The sequence below is a fragment of the Styela clava genome, chromosome 9, assembly GCF_964204865.1.
Source record: "Styela clava chromosome 9, kaStyClav1.hap1.2, whole genome shotgun sequence".
NCBI lineage: Eukaryota > Metazoa > Chordata > Ascidiacea > Stolidobranchia > Styelidae > Styela > Styela clava.
The window spans coordinates 3,366,037-3,390,115 of NC_135258.1; the positions used below are offsets into that span (position 1 = coordinate 3,366,037).

General features: G+C 36.5%; 1 protein-coding gene across 1 annotated transcript; it reads right to left on the reverse strand.

Annotated features, from left to right (window-relative positions):
• Positions 1-8,011: 8,011 nt before the first annotated feature.
• LOC120338894 (F-box-like/WD repeat-containing protein TBL1XR1) lies at positions 8,012-21,916 on the reverse strand. The gene is made up of 13 exons (XM_039406880.2): positions 21,592-21,916; positions 18,840-18,985; positions 17,678-18,053; positions 16,346-16,508; positions 15,359-15,521; positions 14,138-14,201; positions 13,098-13,256; positions 12,375-12,496; positions 11,787-11,861; positions 11,131-11,258; positions 10,302-10,467; positions 9,683-9,784; positions 8,012-8,491 (listed from the first exon to the last, which is right to left on the reverse strand). Exons 1-13 carry the CDS (start codon positions 21,656-21,658, stop codon positions 8,465-8,467), a joined length of 1,758 nt encoding a protein of 585 aa, XP_039262814.2. The 5' UTR covers positions 21,659-21,916; the 3' UTR covers positions 8,012-8,464.
• Between the last annotated feature and the right edge of the window lie 2,163 nt (positions 21,917-24,079).

Consider the following 24,079-nt stretch of genomic DNA (forward strand, 5'->3'; position numbering starts at 1 on the left):
CAAAAACAGTCAAAACACTATAAAACAAAAACACGATATAAAATCGGGCAATACTTTGAAATAAATTTCAAAATGTGAGACGTGTATGTGTAACACAACAGTGTTTTTCCTACAAAACTATGGAATAAAAAACACTCGCTGACGTAAAATAGTGATGCTGTAGGCTAATTCAATTTCATTGCAAAAATACCAGTGGATAGAATAGGATTTACATATTTATCCTGGGGGAGAGGAAAGCCGATAAGACGGCTTATCCATATGGCGAACCACGGCCTCTCGTCCGGTTACCATTCCAAGTCGGGTATGGGATTAGTTATATTGTTTGTTTTTTCGGAAGCATGGACTTGGTGGTGGAGGAAGCCGTAACCGACCGTGGTTACGTGAACCACCCAACGACGGCGAGGAGTCCAGCAATCCTCTCGCACATAACCATCCCTGCATGGGATTCGAACCTGCGAACCCACGCAGAGTAATTAGAGGTGCGGTGGCGAGCGTATACCTAACGCTTAGCCCGTTGAGCCACACCGTCGCGCCAAAGTGGCAGTGACAAAAAATTGTTACTAAAAAACAAGTTCGGTAAATAGATTGAATGTTCCATAGCAGTCTATGCACAAACTGACAAATCATGAATTGGGGTATCGGGTTCTTTTGTCGTTTTCGATTAGTTCAATTTATATGATATGATATTCAGCATTACTTTTTTTGCTATGGTACCGGTACCTGCTGTCTGGGAGTACAAGAACGGCCTAATGGTTCCGAAACTTCTGATCCTGTCTCCGTGTCTGTGAACTCGTACCGGTGGCGTACTCGTATCGTGGCGCGGCGGTGTGGCTCAACGGGCTAAGCGTTAGGAATACGCTCGCCACCGCACCTCTAATTACTCTGCGTGGGTTCGCAGGTTCGAATCCCATGTAGGGATGGTTATGTGCGAGAGGATTGCTGGACTCCTCGCCGTCGTTGGGTGGTTCACGTAACCGCTGGTCGGTTACGGCTTCCTCCACCACCAAGTCCATGCTTCCGAAAACAAACAATACAGTAAAAACTAATCCCATACCCGACTTGGAATGGTAACCGGACGAGAGGCCGTGGTTCGCCATATGGATAAGCCGTCTTATCGGCTTTTCTCTCCCCCGGGATAAATATGTAAATCCTATCCTATCCGGTACGGTACCGGCACCATACCGGTACTGCCATACGGCTGTACGGTAACTGAATGCGTCTGGAATGCCCTAAGCGCCGATACAGGCGGTACTGGTAACCGGACGAGTGGTCGTCGATTTGACTAAGTCGTCTAGTCACCTTTTTCTAATGCAGGATAACGATAAACTCTCCAACTCTAACAAATGCAACAAACTATGCATGAATCATAAACGATAATATACAGCTGTAACAAACTTTTCTGGCAACTTGTACTCCGTGACGTCATCCTACTTCATGCGTGACCTTACGTTGAATGAGATTTTCATGTTTTCATGAAAGTTTACTCAGAGCCATTAACTCTTTTAACTAAAAGTACTAGCAGAAGAATTTCTTATAAAAGATCACTGTTACATACATCTCTAAGTTTTTACCCTCGATCCACTTCTTTACAACATCAACCTTTCTATCTTCGATCTCCAACCTCGGCACATCTTCCTATAATAATGGTGATATGAAAACACAACATGACCCAATTGTTAATGATAATATTCCCGATAGCAGTGTTTTAGTTAATCCTAGTGTATCTGATCAAATAGAACATAGATCACCCCCCCCCCCCCTCTCCGCAGATCTACACGTACTGTTAAAAGACCTGATAGATATGGGTATTGATTAATAATGTTTTATGTTATTGCATATTTATTGATGCTATTTGTATTAATATGCTATTTCTTGTTTGACGGAAAGATGTGACGTAATGGGATTACTCAAATGATGAGTAGCGCGACAACTCTTAATTGTTGCGGCGCAATGCATCTCATCTATTCGCCTGGCTCACCAGTCAATATACAGTTGTGTTAACCTGTAGACGTTTGTTTATAATCGCTGTTTTGTTGTATTGTTTAAGTTGTGCCGCTGTTCTCAATAAACGGATTTCGGTTGTATACGAGTTTCTATTCTGAGCAGATAGCAAATAAGAAACGAAACACCGTGTTTCCCCGAAAATAAGACCTAGCCCGAATTTTAAAATTGATTTTGATATAAGCCCTCCCCTTAAAATAAGACCTAGTAAATAGCGCGAACTTTTTTTTTTTTACTCAGTCGATAACAAGAAGTACATCCTAGATGTTTTAAATGATTGATAATCCATGTTTTGCAGTTATTTTGACTAAAAACGTGTCATGGCCCATGAGTATCGCTTTTCAAATTTGGTGTGTTTGAAAATCTTGTAATTCTCTACTTTACAATTTTGTTTTTGATAAATGAAAATATAGGACATCCCCCGAAAATAAGCCCTAGTGTTGTTTTTCGGGTGAAAATTGAAATAAGACCAGTCTTATTTTAGGGGAAACACGGTATTACTTGGTATATTTATAGATAAAAATTTACAAATGGATTATCAGTCCATTAACCGGCGTAACTGCTGCTAAACTGATACAGAGACCTGCATTCATTTCATATTATATGTACCAATTTATTTATTTATTTTTCCATTGATCACCACGCTCATCTTGATTGTATATCTGGCATTAGGGTACCGCGAGTGCTTCATATTGTCCAGTAGTAGATACGTCACAGTAAGCTTAGCCCCAGCCAAAGCGTATATATAATACAAGCGAGGCAACGCTCTGACAATGGACGCCATCTTGTGCCTATTGTTCTCGGCCATATAACACGGCGCCTTATGGGAAGTTCTCACACAATTATTGAAACATACCTAATATTTTCATTAATATTTTAGATAGAAAGATTTTGAAGGTCGCATTTTGAAGTAGAAGCTTAGGCGAACATGATGATATACTTTCATGTTTGCTAAATTGCATTTATAGTACATTAAATTGTCTTTAAATACAAGTATGCCGGTTTCGAGTTGCTTCCGAAGTAAGTTGGCCATTCTCATCGTCATAATTGACCATTTGACAATAGTGTTCTTTGTGATGTCACAGATGGACAGTTGTATTTATTCGTCGAAATTACCTCGGGACTCAAATTCGCTTCAATGGCCGTTTCCATTTTCGGGTCAACATTTTCTCGCCTGTCAAGCTCCATAATTCCCGCCTGCTCAGCTCCGAGCTGCGCTAGAAGACCAAATGACATTGTAGGATTGTTGCGGTGGCATTATACTCCGTCAAATGGGCGTATCACTCTAAAAGTTTCCAAAAAGATGACCAAAAATGGTTCTACGTTGTGTTTGTGGCCAAATTTAACGCATTAGATAGTTTTTTATTTTTAATTGCGTTATATATTTAAGTAGCATATAGCTTAAAGTTCAAAATCCACCCTTCGGCTTCATTCTAGCCCTTATAACAGCTGACTTATTGGATTCGGTACAACAACACGACGAAAATTTCCCATAAGACTCCATTGTTTCGCGTTTTCCCAAGATGGCACAAGATGGCGTCCATGAACCTGTTTTACATTAGGCAAGTTGGTTGCCGGCCCTTGGCCCCAGCAAGATAAAAGTAGCAAATTTTGGAGCTACCAATTGTGGTGTTCGATTATCGTATGGTTTCCAAGCCTACATTAATTATCTTGGCAAATGATTGTCAATAAGACGGTGCATAGTCTGATTGACATAGTTGAACCGTAAAAATCCTGAAAGTTTGCAAAACCGCAAACGACGAAGGAAGGATCCATTGATCCAGACTTTGGTGAGGCGCAGATAGATTCGAGACGGACGGAGGTAACCAGAGAGGCTAAAACAGCGCTTCTCAACTTTTTTTCTTTCGTGGCCCATTTTCGTTGCACAAAAATTCTGTCGCCTACTAACTTTCTCATGCGAGGGAAAAACTTCAAGAAAAACATAGAACTCTTTCTGCGAAAATAGACACTTTAATAATAATTAGGTGAAAATTACCACCCTGCAACAAAAAACTGCATCACCCATTGCTACTACCATCAAATTTAACTGAATTTATCAACAACTCTAGCAATTTTCAATAGGTAAGTGGCCTACCTGAAAATGTTCCCGTGGCCCAGCAGTGGGCCATGGCCCTTGGTTGAAAACCAGTGGGCTAAGAGGAGCAGGGGCGGGTCGAGTGTAGGAGGGAGATTGGGGTGAAGGACGGTGGGACATTAGGGCGTTGTGTCGAAGGAGGGGGAATGGGTTGGGATACGGGGGCCTTGGGAGATACGGCAGGGAGTCGAGGATAGGTAGGATGAGGGAGATAGTGCATATAGCCTCACTAGCTTCCTATATAATAGCGACTGCTCGCGTAGGGCGGGGTTAAGATTGAAGAAGCGTTCCTAAAAAACGGTAGTCCAGCGGTTCACACCCTGGGGCCCGTGGACCCAGCAGATGGAGGGGGGGCGTTCATGTCAGAAGAAGACTTTTAAGTTCGTGTACTTATCACGTGTACGGGGTACGTATATACATTCATTCGTTAGCTGTTACTGTGTGAAATAACTGTTTAAGTTTTATTTCTGGAATTTTAATAAAGTCTGCAATAGCAATATAGTTGTGCGTGCATACACATCACTTTACAACTATACATACCACAGGAATGGTAAAAGAGACTCCGGGGAGGGAGCCACGAGACATAAAAATTTGGAAACCAATGCAATATGGCATCTCATCTGACCCTTTGTCCTTGGAAAAACATGCACAAAAGCATACTTTTGGCACAAAAAAAAGATCTGCCAATTTTATTTATTCGAAGAATCAGAAAAAGCAGAACAAAGAAATAACTTTTATTTAATTTTGCAAAATTAATTCTGTGAAACTTGTAAAAAACGACTCCATGACCAGGGATGTCCAAAGTTAGTTGGGGGAGGGGGTAAAAGGGGGATTCCCGGCAAATCCTATCACCTGTTACAGACTATCAATTTATTCACTCTCACTTTGAAAATTACCTAAATTTGCATTCATCAAAAAAAAAATATGACTTCACTAGATGCGAAAAATGATATTTTTTCAGGGAGTTAGGGAGTGAAAAAGAGGGAATTTCCAACAAATTTGAGTAAAAGGAGTAATTTCATTTTTATCCATTTTACCTAGTAAACAACCTTATTTATTTAAAACAGTTTATTATTAAATATAATCTTACCAGGGAAACCAAAAAACATGATATATTCTTACACCTATTACAATTAAAAACATCACACTATTTGGGTCACACTATTTGGGGGCCAAATATTGAATAGTCTATACAAGTCTGAAATTTGATTGGCCCAAAATATGAAGTCGATCAAGTGGAACTTTTTTCGGTACTCCGGTAGTGTATGTACCAGGTTAAGGTTAGGCCATTTTATTCCGATTTTCCTTATTTTTTTAGTTCTATTACAAGGACTGTCTGTGTTATCCAAGTGAATATATCCCCTGCCCATAGGTTTCAGTCCTATTACACAACTTGATGTAAAGTGGGCAAACAAAATTAGTTACCTCCATATTGGTACAAACACTTTTAGAGCACCATATTTTCAACTAAGCTGCGTAAGAATGCACTACAAGAAATTCAGAACTTTCAGACAAAATGGTGTATGTGTTTCCTCATAATTCTGGGCCAACAGTTTAAAATAAAGTATTTCATGCTAAAGTTTTGTCAAAACAGCAAAAAAATTGAGACTACTCCTCTTTGATGAGTCTTTATTAATAGACATCCCTTGCGTCACTAATTTCCAGATAAATTCACCTTTTTTTAATAAAAAACAATTTATTAAGTTGCTAGTCTGTAAAGTGTAAGGAAAGTAGGGGTAAAATGCAAATTCCAAATTGATTATTCTTCTGGGGATTCCCCTTTGATGAGACCTTATGTCACTAATTATCAGATATAATCACCTTTTTTATATAAAAAAACAATTATCAAATCACTAGTCTGTAATGTTACCATAATAAGAGATATGCAAATTAGGGTAATCCCCATTTAAATATTACGATTGGGGAGGGGGTAATGTCCTATAATATATAAGCTGCTATAGGTCTTTTTTTGTAAGTTTGCTCAAAGTTGGAGCTCCTATTTAAATATGGAAACACTGGGCGTGTCGGATTTTTATGATACAGTATTTTACAGAACCTAAGGCGCCTTTTAAATTAATTTTTTTCACAAAAATTTATTGTTCACCTTATAAGACGACGCATCTAATATATGGATAAGTTGGATTTTATTGCCTACACCCAAAAACCAGTACCGGTTACCAATATTGGTTGCGCCTTGTAAACAGTGCGCTCTATAACCTGGTACATGTTTGCCACATGTTAACTAAAAATGGAAAGAGTAATTATGGTAGAAACACAAGTCCCAGTAACAAGCGAGGGGTATTATGTAGTTCCGGGAGGTTTTATTTCAAATTGGTCATCCCTGGACATTGCTTAATTAAAAAACATACAAACGAGTTTAAATTGTTGTGGTACTTCCCCCTCCCGTTTTAGGAAATTCTGAAAACTTCCAAGTTTTCTATTTTGAGTAAAAACCAAGCAAAAACGCGAAACACTAAAGAGAAAAAAAAAGACAAAAAGGTAGAATTTCCTAAAAAACTAACAAGAATTCATTCATACAAAAATTCGCATTTTGATGTCACTACTTCAAAAATATTCGATTCTACCGAGAACCGGTAAAATTACTCGATCGACATTAAGCACTTCTCAGACTACATTTGCGACAGGCTTTTATAATATGAAAAAGGCCGCTGTATGTTGTATGTTATCACAAGCATGATTTCATAGCCCAGTTGCTTTGAAACGTAGGCGACTTCGGACAGAATTACTGAATTTTCAGGAAATATTTGTAAGTCAAAAAGCGAAGCCTGAACTTCAGTGTGGTATCTGCAGGGGTGTAGTCAGTGTGGTTTTGGGGGTCGAAACCCCCCTTTTCGAAATGTAAAAAAATTAAAGCATCTTTCTGTATCATACATAGCAATTTCTCGACTCCGGAGTCAAGTTGTGATTGGAGTCTAATATTTATCAGATTGTGTCGGAGTCGAATATTTCTCAATTTGTGGTTGGAGTCTAATATTTTTGTCAAATTGTGGTCAGATTCGAAAAATTTTGACTGCTAGTGATGGGAGTAAAAAATCCTTGATAGATTACGTTTTTTAGGGCTGTGGTCAGAGTGGAAAAATTTGTCAGCTGGTAGTATGATTATTATTTAGCTGTGCGGCAATCTTACTTCAGTAGAGGAAAATGGCATGCTCACAGAATAGCAACGTTTAGTGTTTTAGCAGCGCAATTATTGTTTTCTCTCACAAATAATTTCTCGCAGCTGGAAACGCTTTTTAGAACCTTAAGATTCATGAAAACACACTTTTTCCGGCGTTTGGTCGGACCCGTTAGCTTTCCTGATCTAACTTGGCAAATGGAAATTTCAGAATCCCCCTCTTGGAATATTTCTGGCTACGTCCCTGGGTATTTGAGCCTAAATCATCACAAAATCAAACATCTGATTGCCAGATAAATCACATTCAAGGATTTTTACAAACAGTCAAAATCTGAAATTTTGATAAAATTCTTTGATCTCAAAACCTCAAAGTCAGTTTTAATTTGTAATTTCTAAGTAAACTTGGACAATTTATCAACACCTACTGTATGGTCCAATAGTCAGAATCAAAATGTATGTTATTAAGGACTCAAAAAGTTAGTTTTTCACTAAAATTTTGAGAAGGCAATAAACAAAACCCCACATAGTCTGGTCTTTTTAACCAAGCATCGAGTAAGCTGTGGTCCCTAACAATACACATTGAAAGTGGAATTAATTGTTTTCTAATTAATTGCTGAACTATTCCATATATATTTAGCCAGGAAAAACTTTTTTTTTTTTACTGAAGCGTAAACAGCGCTCAATAAAAAAAATCCATCTTACGGCATTCTAGCGACTTAAGTTACCAACGTTATGTACACCAAAATTAGAATGGGCTGTTTTCTATTTATTTTTCCAGGCTATTTTTATTCAGGGTGATATCCATAAAAGCCTAAACTATTAAGATACCGGTTCTGTAAACCTGTATGTGGTGTGGTGGTTGGAGTCAACTTTTTTTCACTGAAGTGTAAACAGCGCTAAATCAAAAAAAATTGCATCTTACGGGATTCACACGGCTTAGGTTACCAACGTTATATCAAAACTAGAACTGTTTCTGGTGTGGTGATCAGAGTCAACTTTTTACTGAAGCATAAACAGCGCTGACATTCTTGTGAAACATTTTCTAAACTCTGTGTGGTGTGCAAGACATGTGCGATCATGCGTTTCTTTCGCTCTTAAAAGCGTTTTTCAGTTCATTGTTCGTAGTGCATCTTCGTGTCACCCGGCACGATTACTTTGGCGCCTCTAGTGGGCACGTTTCTCCCCGTATTGCGTAGATTATTCATATATTCCAATCAAAACTTTCGTCACACTCACTTCCTGAGATCAAGAACACAAACCTGGAAAAAAAAGAGTTTGAATGAGTGTCAGATAGTCATGGACTGAGACTAAGTTAACTCTGTTGGAAATATTGGAGATTGTGCCGCGTGTTTGGGATTTGTTTGACATCACACGAGTGAATACCTTAGGGCAGGGGTGTGCAACATGCGGCCTGCATTTTGAATTGGTGTGCAGCCCCCGAAACGAGTTTTGGTATAGACAGGAGGGAGTGATGCGACCAGATCATCAAAGTAAACTCCCCCAATATGCTTATAGGAATATGCTTGCTATTACAACTTTTGATAGTGGGGGTTTGGATCCCTTGAGGGATATCTATGTGTGTTATTACTGTACCAAATTATCCCTGACATTGAGAATTCGAAATATCATTGTCAGGGAGTTTCTGGATAAATATGGAATTCAAATCCTGCCATTAGAATTTTTATCCCGTGGAGAGAACAAAAATGGAAAATAATAAAAGATGAACAATGATTTATTTCGTTTCCTACTTTTTTCTTTAAATCTCAACAAATTCAACCAGTTTGAAATGAGCAGAAAAGTGATAAATAATTATTTGGTTGATTCTGTTTTCAGTTTTTCTCAGAAATTAAATGAACACCCTGTGAATTACCTGTTCGAAATTATTCGCAAATCAAAAGTCTGAGGTATTGAATATATCAGGGTTGTGCAACCTGCGACCAACAGGCCAACCAGCGGGGAATAGCCAATTTAGAATGGTGTGCGTCCCGCAAAACGAGTTTACAATTTCGTTAATCTGGTATGCACGAGTAATTTCAATACCTTTGCGTCCGAGTCCAATTTATTATCTATGCTTATGACGTTACAATGCCCTAACAGCTATCTTGTGCGAAGCGAACAACGCATGTCATGAGATGAGTAATCTGTAACTACCAGTAAGCCCAAATGGAGGTACGGCCCACGATTTCACCCGTTATTTTTATCTGGCCCTCCTGTATCAAAGGTTACACACCCCTGGAATATATTATCAATTTAAGATCTTATCAATTATTTTTTTTTGTCACTGGTTCACATGATGCGAGAAAAAAGCTAGTGGTCTCTGATTGATGGATAAAGCAATGAAAATACCAAAATTGACGCCTGAGAGGCACAGATGGAAAAGCCAATTATAAAATCCTCCAGATTCGATATTTTGGATTACCCTCTTCAAAATATTAGTCGTTATCACTTACCGTTCCATCCGATGCACTCGCCCCAACTTTAGTTCCTGCTGCATTCCAACAAACTTCAAATATTCCTCCCGTGCCCTCGTAACTGCGCACCAGTTGACCACTCTGGAGGAAAGAACATACATGTTGAATAAAAATGAAAAGCGAATAGTGTTCAAGACAAAATATGCTCATATTATTGATCCTGCAGTGCCTTGAAGCAGGGTTCTCAAGCCATTTACTATTCGGTACACCTTTTTTAATATTTTATTGGCTTCATGTACCCCATTAATAACATTAGATAATTTCGATGAGTGAAATCTGCAAAACCGCAGTGGTTCGATAAATTTTGACTTTTTCTCTCAGTTAAACTAAGTTGGCACCCCCACCCTGTATCAGAATACTTGAGAAAAAACAAATTCTAAGTCAATTGTTTGTTGAGAATGCTGAAATAACTTTATATTTTTTGAGTTTGTGTCGGATTCTGCTTATAATCATTAGAAGTCAGGAAATACGACTTAAACTTAGACTCCGAAGTATGTCGCACTCATTGGACAAATTGTTAAAGTGAATTTTTTCAAAAACATTAACAACAAACTACTGTTACTTCATCAAATAGTTTTCACATAAAACTACGCCTTACCTGTGTGTTCCATATGTGAACACATTTATCAAATGAACCGCTCGCTAGCAACCGTCCGTCTGGACTGAACGCTACAGAATACACAGGTTCTTGATGCCTCGTTAACGTATGCAGACAAACACCTCGTTCCGATTCCCACAACCTCACAGTGGAGTCAAAAGATGCACTGAAAATGATGGAGTATTTTTTAGAAATGAGGAGGGGGATTTCCCAAAAATATTTCAGGAAGGGGGAGACTTCTGCTACCCAGAAAAAAATGTTCCTAAGTAACTAATTAACTGATTTTGAAAATATGGAGGTTGATTTTGCTATAAAACCTTACAGTGGAGTTGAAATATGCACTGAAAATGAGAACTGGAGTATTTTGGAGGGGGGGATTGACCCAAAATTTACTTTTTGAAGGGAGGAGATTTCTAGTCCACAAAGTAGTGAGGGAGGGGGATTTACCATGAAAATTACCCCCAAAAAATTTAATTTTTTTTTATACTTAAAAAAAATCATCAATTCAACAATTTTAAAATAGGTAGGGGGATTTATCAAAAAGACTTTTCATTTTTTGGGGGAGGGAATAGGTACTCTTGTAGTATGTGTACCAGGTTAGGGTTGGGCCATAATTTTATTCCGATTTTACTCATTTTAGTTCTATTACGAGTTCAGGGGACTGTCTGTGTTAGCCAAGTGAATATACCCCCTGCCCATAGGTTTCTGTCCCTTTACACAACTTGATGTAAAGTAGGCGAACAAAATTAGTCACCTCCATATTGGTACACATACTTCCTGAGCACCAAATTTTGTTCTGAATGAATTCTCTCAATAACGATAGACTCACCTGGCAAGTAATAAATTTTGATTTGGATTTTGCGATCCCGGTCCCGCTGGACTCCATTTTATCGTATAAATTTCTTTGTTATGTGCCCGGAGGTCGTGAACAAAATTATCACTTTTCATTGACCAAACCTGAAAAACATTGAAAATGTGAGAAATGAGACTGAATCAAAGGCTCATAAGGTGTTTTCAGAATAAATATTTTGTGTAAAATTTACATAACGCCAGACAGTTTTTTGGAGTATTAAATACGAAAAAAATAAAAATTTCCAGATTTATCCCAGAGAAAGAAAAGGTAAGGATAGACTGGTCCTATGGCGTACCACATCTGGTTACCGATCTGATCCGGTTACCAGTCAATATTGGGTATCGAATTATACTTGGTACCAATGTGAGCGTCTTTTTGAACATAAACTATAAAATTTGGATTTTATGCTTGATGTGGAGTGTCGAAAAGGGCCCCACTAAATGGATTGGTGGGCAGTGTTGTGCCCAGTGGGCCACCTGTTGCACACTGCTGCCCTAGAGGATCGAGATTACCAAGGTGATTGTTTACATTTTTGCTCTCTGCCACTACTTAGGCACATCATCCACTTTGAGTTAATTCAAATCTGAATTGAGTAGCTAACTTATAACCGATAAAAGTGAACATTTTCAAACCTTTAACGTCATATCGTCTGAACAAGATGCTAATAACTTTCCTGATGGATCCCATTTGATTGCATTAACTTCATTCTGAAAACAGAACAAATTTTTATATGCGTGTATTTTTATTATGAATTCCGATGGATGAATTGGCTATTAACCCCTGACTCCCTAAACGGAATAAAATGGTGTTTGAATAACGATTACAAGAATGATGAGAGATATAAATGGAGGGGATGATGAACATGTCTTGTAAATTTAACAGTCTAAATTCAGTCTTATTGGACGTTTTCATGGCTATTACAACGCCATGTCTCAGAATTTCTTTATATTGAGTCGTTTTGCAGAAGTTGCGAAAAAAATTTCAATTATCCAATAATAGGTTTTTTTGCATGACATATTTGCAGAGCTGTGAAGAATCCTTATAAATTCTCTGGAGTCAGTAGTCCAGATTTTTAATGTTTTTACAAACAGTTTCAAACTTAAAAAAAAAATTTTTCAAACGGGTCTTGCCTCAACATTTAAACTCAAATAAAATACAACTTCACAATGGCCCTTGAGATTTTAAAAGTGAACATGCTTGCTCTAAAAAATAGAACTTACTGAGTGTCCTTTAAATGTCTTCACAGGTTTATCGCAACCGAGCCTACAAACATGGATGCTCATGTCCGTAGAACAGGATGCGAAACAATTATTATTCTGCCAGTCAACGTCAAGTGCTGGTGCTGTAACGAAAAAATAGTAGATATAATATTTTAAATTTTAATTTACATTTAGTCTATTTTTATCGCTAATACCAAATCCGAATTGATTCAAAATTAGTTATAGTCAATATCTACAATTCTCAATCTTGAAAAATTTCATTTCAAAGATTATTTTATCGGTTTTCGTCATTATTGCCAGAACCTCATCCCTTTTTGTGTTAGCCCATATAACACATTGTCTATTTTAGAATATTTTCTAAAGGCAAAGTCACTTAGAAATTCTTCGAGCAAAGTTATCGAATACACTCTAAAGTGGGGGCAAGTTCATGTGGAAAATTACATAAATCACTACCATATCTAAAATGACATAAATATAAATTTTATTGTTTCTCTGTGTATTTTAAATTAGCTTCAGGCCCCTCAAAAAATTGTCTACGCCCCTCTTGTACGGCGACCCTCACCGCACCAATTCTTATCAAATACAATAAAAAATTCAAATGTATCAAAATATTTGATTAGTTTGCACCATCCCTGGTAATGACTTTGCCTAATTCATTGCAGAAAACATGATTTGGCAAGGCGGCGGTTGTTCGCAATAAAAATAGCAAGACATTGAACTCACCTTGATGGAACGGAAATTGTTGTTTTGATTCTCCTGATTGTGCGTCCCAAATAATTGTAGTTTTATCCACCCCTGCACTTAGAATATAATTTCCCATTTTATTCCATTTTAATGCAAATATAGGTCCTTTATGTTGTCCTAGGAGGTTTGCTAAATGACCTGAAAAAAAAGATAGTTTTGGGAAAATGTACAATTTTCGCATCTTTATAAATATACGGTGATTTTAAACATGTAAGTCAGTGAAAAATACAATCAATGTATCAAAAAATTTGCGATGGTGAAATATAGGACGAATTTTATAGTGGTAAAAGGTCAAAGAAATATCCTCTTGTCTGGTCACCAAGGCAGAACAGAGCTGACGAGAGGGAGTGCATGTTTTCACTGTGATCAGAGTCGCAATTCTGTATTCTATGGAGGGTTGGCATGGCACACAACAAAGGGGATCAATATTTCGAGATTTTTACAACACTAAGTCTGGAGTTAAGGCCAAAATTTTTCCATTCTAGAGTTTAGAGTGTGCTGTGAATTTTTCACAAAGTCACTGAAGTCAGGAGTAACAGTCAAAATTATTTTTCAATCTGGAGTACTGCTACTACTACTGCTACAATAATTATCAAAAATGGATTATTCTCACATCCATTGGTTTGAATACCTAGACCAGGGGTTGACAAGATTTATGGACTTGCAGTTAAAAATTTAGCCCACCTTAACTGTCGGGCCATGTAAGTGTGACCTAAAAAGTTATGTTTTATAAACAATATTTACAGTGTTAGAAAAGCAAAAGTGGAAAACAATGAGCCTCGTGCCAAAACTAAAATTAATCGCAATCTCGACAAATTCCTTGAGACATTTTTTTATCTAAAACATCAAAATTTGGTTTTAGTTTGGTTGAGGCAGCATCAGGCGGGCCAGACTGAATTACCCAACGGGACGAATCTGGCCCGCAGGTCGTAGTTTGCCTGTGTCATCCCTAGACAGATCTGTTCTTAAGTGCGAGTAATAGAAATGATTTATCTGGTATTTCCTAGGAAACCACTTACCATCTGTAGCCCATATTCTTGCATAACCATCATATGATCCAGTAGCTAGTAATGTTCCATTGCACTGAAAAAAAGGGTGGAAAGGTCGTACCGTTAAAAAGATTACAGTACCTTCAAAAAGAGTAACTCCGTACAGGCCTTGTTTGGAGTAAAAATTTCAAATAAGAGCCCCATAGGAAATCAAAAATACGCCCCCATTCACTGCAAGCTAACTTCTCATAAAATGACCATCTAATTATGGCCACTGTGACTCCCTATTCCTCTCACACAATAAAACATGATCAAAGGCCTGAGTCAAGGATTCTAGTCATGTTCCATTGCACTAAAGAGAATTCACTGTTGAAATACTTCCTAGTATTTCCAAGAATGACAGACTTTTACTTATCGGTAGATGATTGTGCAAGGCCAAGTTCAGACGTGAACAAGCCATGTGCCGATCAACATTCTAGCATTATTGATAATACAATCTTATGGGCACTGTGACCCATCATTTAACTCACATATTAAAACATAATTAAAGGGCTAAGTCGAGGGGTTCCTATTGGACGAATTTCACTTGCAAATAAAAATAGAGTCTATTATTAAAAAGGTTTGCATACACTCGAGTATTAGCTATTGAAATTTGATTCTGCAGTAGTTCGAGTCCAAATTTTCATCAACCTGGAAGCTTGAGTGGACATTTTATTCAGACTTTGGAGTTGAATATCAACATCGATAGAAAATTTATCCCCTGGTCCAGGCATGTCTCTGTAGGAGCAGCCACTGACAGTAATGATGTAGTGAGCTTGTTATTAAAATATGCTAAAAGATCAAAGCTGTTCGAAATCTTGAGTCGGAGTCGAAAAATTGTTCAACTTAGAGAAGTTAATCATAAATTTCCCTGAATCTCAAAGCCTAGTCCATGCAAGGTTTTCACCAGCAGTCACTGATCACACAAGGTTGTTGTTATTAAAACAAGAGAGCTATGCTCAAATATATGGACACGTGGCGCCACCCAATGGCAATAATTTTGATGACGCCATAGCGAAAAAAAAGTAATAGCCTTCTGGAGAAAAAATTTCATCTTTAACCACTGAAAATTTCAAAGCAATTGGTCCAGTATTCGTAGAAAAAAGCGATTTTTTAAAAATGGAGACGGAGACAAATAACAATAACAACAAAATTTTGAAACGATCGTTATGTCCACTTCGTGTCCAATAAGATAAGGAGAGATAATCTTACATTCCAATCTAGTGAAGTGACATCTTTATTACTGGGAACTTCTTGATTTCCTTCTTTTATACAATGTCTGAGAACCAACTGTTGAGCACTCGATGACGCAGTTGAGCTAGACGTTACTATATCTTCTTTTAAATTCCAAATTCTTGCTGTTGAGTCTCCTGACCTGGAATGGAATTTTCCTATAAATTCAGCAATGAAATAGTGGCATTAGATTAACTGTGTTGGAACCGCAGATAACACATCTCGCTCTCAAATCCCATTTTCCCCACCTCAGGCAGGGAGGGTGTAATAAATTGGGTAGTTAATGTCGAATCGGATAGATTCCTGTCCCTAATAAGACCTTTTTGCACATTGTTACATAAAAGTGGTATAGGGCCTTAGAGCGAAAGATGTGAAAAAAGCCTTGAATAAACATAATTTCAGGCATGTCAAAAGTAAAAGGCTCTTTTGTCATACACCCTTGGTTGAACAGCCTATTCATAGTACACACAAACTGAAATAAGAATAAACTGTCATTCATTTTGGGCGGAGCTGACTCTGATGACCCTGTATGGTCGTATGGCTCCCCCCAGTCTATACCGCAGTCTTATTATTATTGTAATTCCCATTTTTCCTGTCGATGAAATAATAAATCTCTCTCTCTCTCTGTTGAACCCCACAACTTCAACAAAGTGACAATAAATTGTGTGGGCTACATCAAACTGTGAAGATTCTAGCTCTTCGAAATATTAGCATATAACAGGTACTGCTTTTAAAGAGCTTTATTCCGAGTGAAAAATGATACAAATCTGATAAATCAAGAGTGTTAACTCAAAAGGGCAAAACTTGAAAATGCTATTTTGAAAAAATGAGGAAAATGAATGTTTTTGATTTTTAACTCAGATTTTGGTGAGTATTGCTTGAAACTTATAATTATACTTCAGCTTTTCAGATTGAATTTTTTTGAAATTTCCACAATTACATCACTTGAATAATGTCTGTACATACCCTGAAGCCAGAAGATCACAAGTTGGATTCCATGCACAAATAAAAACTTCAGAATCGTGCCCTCGTAAGACCGTGGCTTTATTCACCGATATTTTTATGTCATTAAAATTGGTTTCGACTTCCATCGGTTCCGTGTTATGAATTGAGTTAACTTCATTTATTGCTGTAGATATGAACAAATGTTAATTTTGAAACATTTAGCAGTATTTTCCAGCGAATACCGATTCAAGAAAACTGACAGTTATGGCACGTTATAACCCCAATTTCTGGTCCAAAGCTAATAATAAGCCGGCCCATCAAAAAATAAGCTGACCACAGAAATTAGGCCAAAAAATCTGCTTATTAGCTGTAAACATGGTAATGCTATATAATGGTATATTGATTGCTCTATTCACTCAAAGCAGGGTACTGAAGCCTTAACAGAGTGTATGAAGAGTATTCGTATAAGATTTCCATGCAAACAGTATCGCCTATCGCTAGATATCAGGGCCTTGTTCAGAGCGGAAGACAAGAGAGGAGCCGTATGAAAAAAAAAAAAAAAAGTACGAAGAGCATACAAAACGCTGTTAATTTATAACACAATCACAGGGCATCAAGTGGCACAAATTTTACCGAAAAACAACAAATCTTGTGGTACCCCGAAGAAATTTGAAAAAATATGAAAGCAATAGCTTTCCTAGGATACACTTTTTCCTTTTTTAATTTTTGCGAGATAGTGGAAAGTTGAAGGGAAGAGTGCTGTCCCAACAACTATATAAATACCATTTTAACAAAACGTTCAAATAACCTCATATCCAAATACATAAAATATAAATTGGGTACATAATATAAGGTGGATACATAAATATCAGTGGGTGCTCTCTGCTTCTGTTCAGAGATGAGTGAATAAGAATTGTACATAATCGATATAGCCTACCAGGAGACAAAATTTTTGTTCCAAAAAAAACAAAAACATTTTTACAGAAATAATCCATAGGTCTATTAATGTCTTGGGAAAGCTAGGCAACATACCACTAAAGATCAGATACAGGACTTTCATGTCTATATAATTGAACATCGTTTTGATTATCCGCCATTTCCACAAGAAATGCATTGGGAAGGATTCGGGGCCCTGTCTGACTTCTGATATGTTGTGAGCAACGAGGAAAAACGTCATGTCGTGCCTATGTTGCGACACTATGAATTTAGTTTTTCTCCAATTGGAAATGCCCTTATTCAGGATATATTCACTATTCCATATTCATAACTCTTATTTCAGAATCTATTTGGAACAGTGAAACATTACTCAAATTTAACCACGGCTGGTTGAAAATAAAATATGTAGTGAATTACCTAGACCATTTGTGCTGTTGGACTCTCCGTTAACTTGAGGCTCTTGTTTAATTGAGGTTGTTGAGGTTGCCGCGGTAACTACTGTTGATGTCATAATGGCATCAGTATTATTAACTGACGACTGTAAAGGAATGTTCGTCGTCGTGGAAACAGACGCATCACCACCGTCTTGTAACGCCATATCAACATTGTTAGTGTTTTTCGTTTCTTCAGCGTTTTTCTGTTGCTGAGCTCGAGCTTTTTCCTGCTCTTGTTGTAGTTTCTGAGCGGCCATTTTTTCTTTCAATTGTTGTTGTCTTGCCAGAACAACATCAGGCATAACTGCGTCAACTAATGATAGGCTTTCACTGAATCTTCCTTCAAATATCATCCCATCCTGAAAAAATAGTAGGGGTTCAAAAATGTATAATAACATTCCATCTCGAAAAAAAATGGGGAAAATAAAAAAAATTTGTATCATTACATCCCGCAAAAATATTGAGAGTTTAAAGTCCTAACATCCCATCCCACAAAAAGCAGGAGTTGAAAAAATTAATTGGAAATATACATCAGCAATACTGGTGGACTATCATATTGTTTTGGTAATATCCTTTTCAAGACATTACTACCTCAAGAAGGTCTAAGAAAAGTTACCATGGAAATACCGAAGTTCGCGTACTCACTCGGAAGTGAAGAAGGCTCATCTCTTAGTTGCAAGCAACTAACTGAAATGCCAAGAGCCCCCAACTATGGATTTACGTGTCAGCAAATGAAGATTGTATGATACATAAAAATGACCTTTTTTACATTTCAAAAGGGAGGGCTCAGAGCCCCCTGAGCAATGTTCCCTCTAATTTTTTGTAGTATGTGTGCGCAGAAATTTTGGTGTGTGCGCACTTTTTTGGAAATGACTAATATTTGTGCAAAAACCAATGAAGAAATTTTGGCTTTCTAACCGGGTAATAAGTGGGCCAACAACAAACTTTCTCAACCTGCCAACCGAGCACATTGTTACATTACATCGAAATACGTCTGTGTGCAGTAAATCTATGCGTGGGCGCAGCACACGCGCACATCTTAGAGGGAACACTGCCCCTGAGTATGTCCCTGCCTTTCAGATTAGTCTTGTCTACAGCCTTTTTCATCACATAAATTTGAAATGTCACACAAAAAAACTATGTACCTCATTAATGCTGATCTCTGCTTCAACATATTGTAGGCCTTTCTGTATGATGGATATGAGAGCAGCTGATGGCACGAGGCCGCCATTGATGTTTGATTGACTGATATGGGACTCCAGACCGAATACAAACGCACTGTGGTGAAAACCTGGAAAAAGTGAAATGGGAATAAATGTTTTGGTCAGCGTTCCAAACCCTTTTTGTTACATTCCTTTTTTGGTACTCCCGTAGTGTGTGTACCGGGTTAGGGCATAATTTCATTCCGATTTTCCTTCTTTTAATTCTAGTATGAGTTCGGGGACTGTCAGTGTTAGCCAAGTGAATATACCCCCTGCCTATAGGTTCCAGTCCCTTTACACAACTTGAAGTAGGCGAACAATATTAGTTACCTCAATATGGCACACACACTTCTACAGCCCTAAATTTTCCCTCTGAAACAAATAATCCTTCCCCACCTCCAGAAACTATAACTTCCCATGAAAGTATGAAAAGCGATTTTGGTAAGCTTCTCCTACCATGGTTTTATAGAAAACAGGACCAATCAAAAGACTATTTATCAAATTTTCCCGTATTTTTATGTGAAACTCATTGTATACACATGGACTCCTATACGCTTCCTGCTGGACATTAATGACCCATTTTAGAATACATTCAAAAATCCAGACACAAAAATATAGGGTGTCCACCTTTAATTTTATAAATATTGAGAAGGGAATTATTCGATACAATATATTGTTTTGGCCCTCGCAGATGTATTAAATGAAGAGAAAATACTGATTAAAAATCAACAAACCTGGTTAAGATATATTGAGAACTGACTTCATAACAAAATTGATATTGTAAAGGGACTTTATGGACACCCTGTATTATTTCAGCAATCAGTGTGCACTGACTTTTGGCAAACTAGGAATCTACCAGTCCTGTAGTTTTGTAAGTGGTTAAAATATTTTTTCTCCGAAACAAGCCCTAAAGCAGCGGTTCCCAACCACCAAGGGCGCCACAGAGCAGGGGGTACACACAAAATTTTTTTTATATTTTTCTTTACAAACCTAGTTTCATTGCTTGATAAAAATATTGTGCACACTTTATTGTGCATGAATTGTTTAACATTTTAACAAATAACACTATAAATACCAATGGAATGATAAAACAAGGGAGCCACGAGCCATAAAAGGTCGAGAACCACTGCTCTACTACCAACATTGTTGCTAGATTGACAGCAGTATAAAAACCTTGGCTGCACGACAGAAATGTTTAAAACTAACTGAATATTCAAATTGATTCAAAATTGAATAATTTCATTTGAAAAATTATCATGTCAAGAGTATGAATAAAGACTCCTCCATATCTCTTCCTGAAAATTATAAAAAGTACAAGATCTACTGTGAAAATTTTCATATGTGTTAGGTTAGCTTAGATTTACCAATTACCATGATCTATGAAGCTTACTATTGAGACAACCCGGGCGATATCAAACTCTAATTATCTATGCGAATGTAGTCGTCTTTTGGCATGTATCTACTGATATTGGAACCCGGCCCAATTCCACAGATCAGAAATGTATACGGAAGTGGAAATTTCTCAGGAGTCAGCATTTCTGATTTTTAATAGTGATAATTGGAAATCTTCGACTGTAAATCTAAGCCTATTAGCCTATTTATTTTCCTTTTTAAAAAATTATATAATGCTTGCAAATGCTCAAAAGGTTCATGCTATCAAAAGTTGGTATTCTCATCAGACAATAAAAAACGCCTCGAATAATTTTTGTGATCAAAATATTTTGTTTTTACAGGCTCTTTTTGTGCCAAATAAATTCCACTGCCAAACATAATTGTCGTATTTGGATTTTTGAATCAAATCATTATATTTTAAGTAAATTTCTAAGTTTTTAGTTTCAATGTTTTTTTGTTTTTAATTAAATCCTATTATCTCAATTTTCTCTGACTTCACAACTAGAGCCAGAACTTCCTTCAACTTTGTTTCCGAGAACAGAATAAATATTTTCACTAAATCAATACCAGAGTGCATTTTAAATGGCTCAAGAGTCTTGTTTAGAATGCAAATTCGTCCAGACCAGTGGTGTGCTTCCCATAAGAGGGGCGTAGAAAATTATTTCTTGAGGGGAACATGAAGCTGATTATAAAAAAAGGTATATTTGTCAGATTTGATCTTGCTCGCCATATTTTGGATATTTACATTTCTTAATTGTTTTGAGATTGCAGAGAGCTGTTGTATCTTTATTTTAAAAACAGTGAAAAACCGTCTAAAAACACAAATAAACCTGCTAAAACGCCTAAAAACAGTGAGAAACAGTCTAAAAACACCAATAACCCTGCTAAAACGCTTAAAAACAGTGGAAAACCGTCTAAAAACACCAATAACCCTGCTAAAACGCTTAACATCATTGAAAAACCGTCTAAAAACACCAATAACCCTGCTACAACGCTTAAAAACAGTAAAAAACCGTCTAAAAACACCAATAACCCTGCTAAAACGTATGTAAAATGTATCCTTTTCATCCAGGTATTTTCAACAAGTTTTTTGAATTAGTTTCACCTTATTATCTATTATTTGTAGCTTATTGTTAGCTAGTTATTTCTGAGGTGTGGCTCGAGACTTGACAAATTCTGAAAGGGGGCGCAAATATTTAAGAACCACTGGTCGAGACCAAACAGCCCTTCTGAGAAAATGAGCATTGCTAAAAGTATTTTCGCTTTTACAATGTAGAAAAAAAGAATCAAAAAGAATCGTCACCTGACTCCTCCAGGTACCTATAGACCAGGAAGTTTACTTCATCCGACGTGATGCTCATATTTAACATGGAAGAAATTGCGATTTTCCAACGTCTATATGAAAAAAATTAGGATTTTTCAATCATTTGTGACGTTGTATAGTATATATCCAAAAGTTAGTTAGTAATCCATGCTTTTTCCTTCTGAATCAAAATATATCCAATTTTCTTTTTGATAAAACTGAAGAATATTTCCAATGATTTGACACTGTATATCCTAGTAGTGATTCTTTGAGTTGAAATTTCTGTTCCAGGCTAGTTTAGTAATATAAAAATCTGTTTGAAGAGAATGTTGGTTAGAATTATATAGAATCCGACAAAATTTTATAATTATTTTAATTTATATAAATTTTTTTGAAAGAATTCAAAGTTCTCATCCTACCTCTATAAAGAAATGGGAAGAGGTGAGTGGAGGTGGTTAATATAAGTAAATTTGGTATGACAAGGACATCGTGAGCAACATACATCACAGTTTTGGGTGGCCCTCAACCTACCTGTATAATGAAAACTTCCATAATCTGGTAAGTAATTACAAAATTTTCAACATGCAGGTAAAGTCGGTTAGAATTTGGGACGGTATGTGCCAGGCGATGTTTTTTCGGTTTATTGGACACAAAGTGGACCTATAGGTCATTTGGGTATTATGTTGTTGTTCTTGTTGGTATTTGTCATTTTGAAAAAAAATCGCTTCTTTCATTTACCGGAACAATTGCTTTGAAATTTTCAGTGGTTGAAGTTAGTATTTTCTGCTAGAAAGATATTACTTTTATTTGTTCCTAAATTTAATACAATTACAATTGAGCTGTGTTTTCCCCAGCCAAGATTTATGGTCATATTTTACTTCAAATTAGCATGGAACAAACATGGTACAATACTCTTTGACAAGCAGGAAACAATATTGAACTACTTTGCTAAGGAATGTTCAAATATTTGTTCCCGGATCAGGCAACGCCCTACAGACCAAATTTGAAATTCTATAGTGTGACTAAGGACGTACTACAATACTAGCAAGGGTGTAGTAAACTACCTGGTAGGTGGGCAAAGCCAAATAGGAAAAAAATTCCGGTAATTCCAAACTTGATTATATATTAGTAATAAATTACCGTATCTAAAGCCTTTAAAGTGAAAATGTGCAAAAAAACATGAAAATCATTCCAAGCATACCCAATTATTTCATTCATATTTGCAACTTCGTAATGTTCAAATTTGAAATCTTACTGTGTGTGACGTATATGAGGCACACATAACAAGGACATAATAAACTGAGTTGGCAATGATAATCTCCCGAAGATTTTAGTTCTTTCAAAATTAGTGACTCCTTTCAAAAAAATTATTCCAAATAATGGTCAATTTATTTCAAAATAATAGTAAAATTTCCTCAACATGAAATTTAATTGATTGAAGGGCATAGTAAAGTGGGTAGGCTATTCAAAACCTTGAAGATTCTGATTCTTTGCATTTCACAGAATATTTATCTGAAAACCTGTTTGAAGTAAAGATAGAAAAATTGCTAACAAAAAATTTAGTATAAATATTTCATTCATTGTCATAATATCAAAATAAATAACATTTGAGAATTATCATCTTTAATTAAAAATATATGTTTAAATTTTCTGTCAGCTGATCATTATAAAATATTGTTAATTTCCACTTACTAATTATTAAAATGTAAGGTACTACCAACAAAATATGGTAACGAAAATGGTTGATTTATAGCAAACAATTGGAAAGAATATCAGATCTGAACCGGTATCCATCAAAATGATAATAGAACTACTTTCAAAAAATTCTTGACAGTGTTTTCATATGTATATTATTTTTGAACTACAAACGAGAATATTGTTCAGAGACCAAAGACTTATCGATCGAAAGTTAGGGGATCCCCAAAACAGCACTCTTACGGTACCCCATAGTGACACTAATATATTAATAACACGCTAATTAAACCACATGATACATCCAAAATCACTGACTTCTGGTCCAACATATGATGAATGCACATGCAAAATCTGGAGCAGATTCAACCTCGCTTTCGTGAGATATCGCGTGCATCTAACAGACAGACAGACAAACACAGACAAATACCTATCAACATACTTACCGATTAAAATCGATAAGTAATAATTGATCACTGTGTCCAATTTTCAAAATTGTTAAATTCAAAATAAATTAAAATTCAGATATTAAAATGGCCGATAACACTATAGTAAAAATTGCCAATAACCTAATACAAATTCATCAAATGGTAAAAAAATTATGCTCCAATAAATTCTTGGCAGTGTTCCCATATGTGTATTATTTTTGAACTACAAATAAATGATCACTGTCTCACCATTTTCAAAATTATGTGAACTCGAATTTAATTAAAATTCAGATATTAAAATGGCCGATAACACTGTAGTAAAAATGGCCAATAATCTAATACAAATCCATCAAAATGGAAAGAACTAC

Excerpts from the sequence above, each read along its gene's own strand:
- LOC120338894 (XM_039406880.2), bottom strand. The coding sequence starts at position 21,658 with ATGTTAAATATGAGCATCACGTCGGATGAAGTAAACTTCCTGGTCTAT. Across the intron at positions 15,522-16,345 it reads TGTGATCTTCTGGCTTCAGG|GTCAGGAGACTCAACAGCAA; the intron begins GTATGTACAGAC and ends ATTCCATTCCAG. Across the intron at positions 10,468-11,130 it reads CAAAATTTATTACTTGCCAG|TGCATCTTTTGACTCCACTG; the intron begins GTGAGTCTATCG and ends CATCATTTTCAG.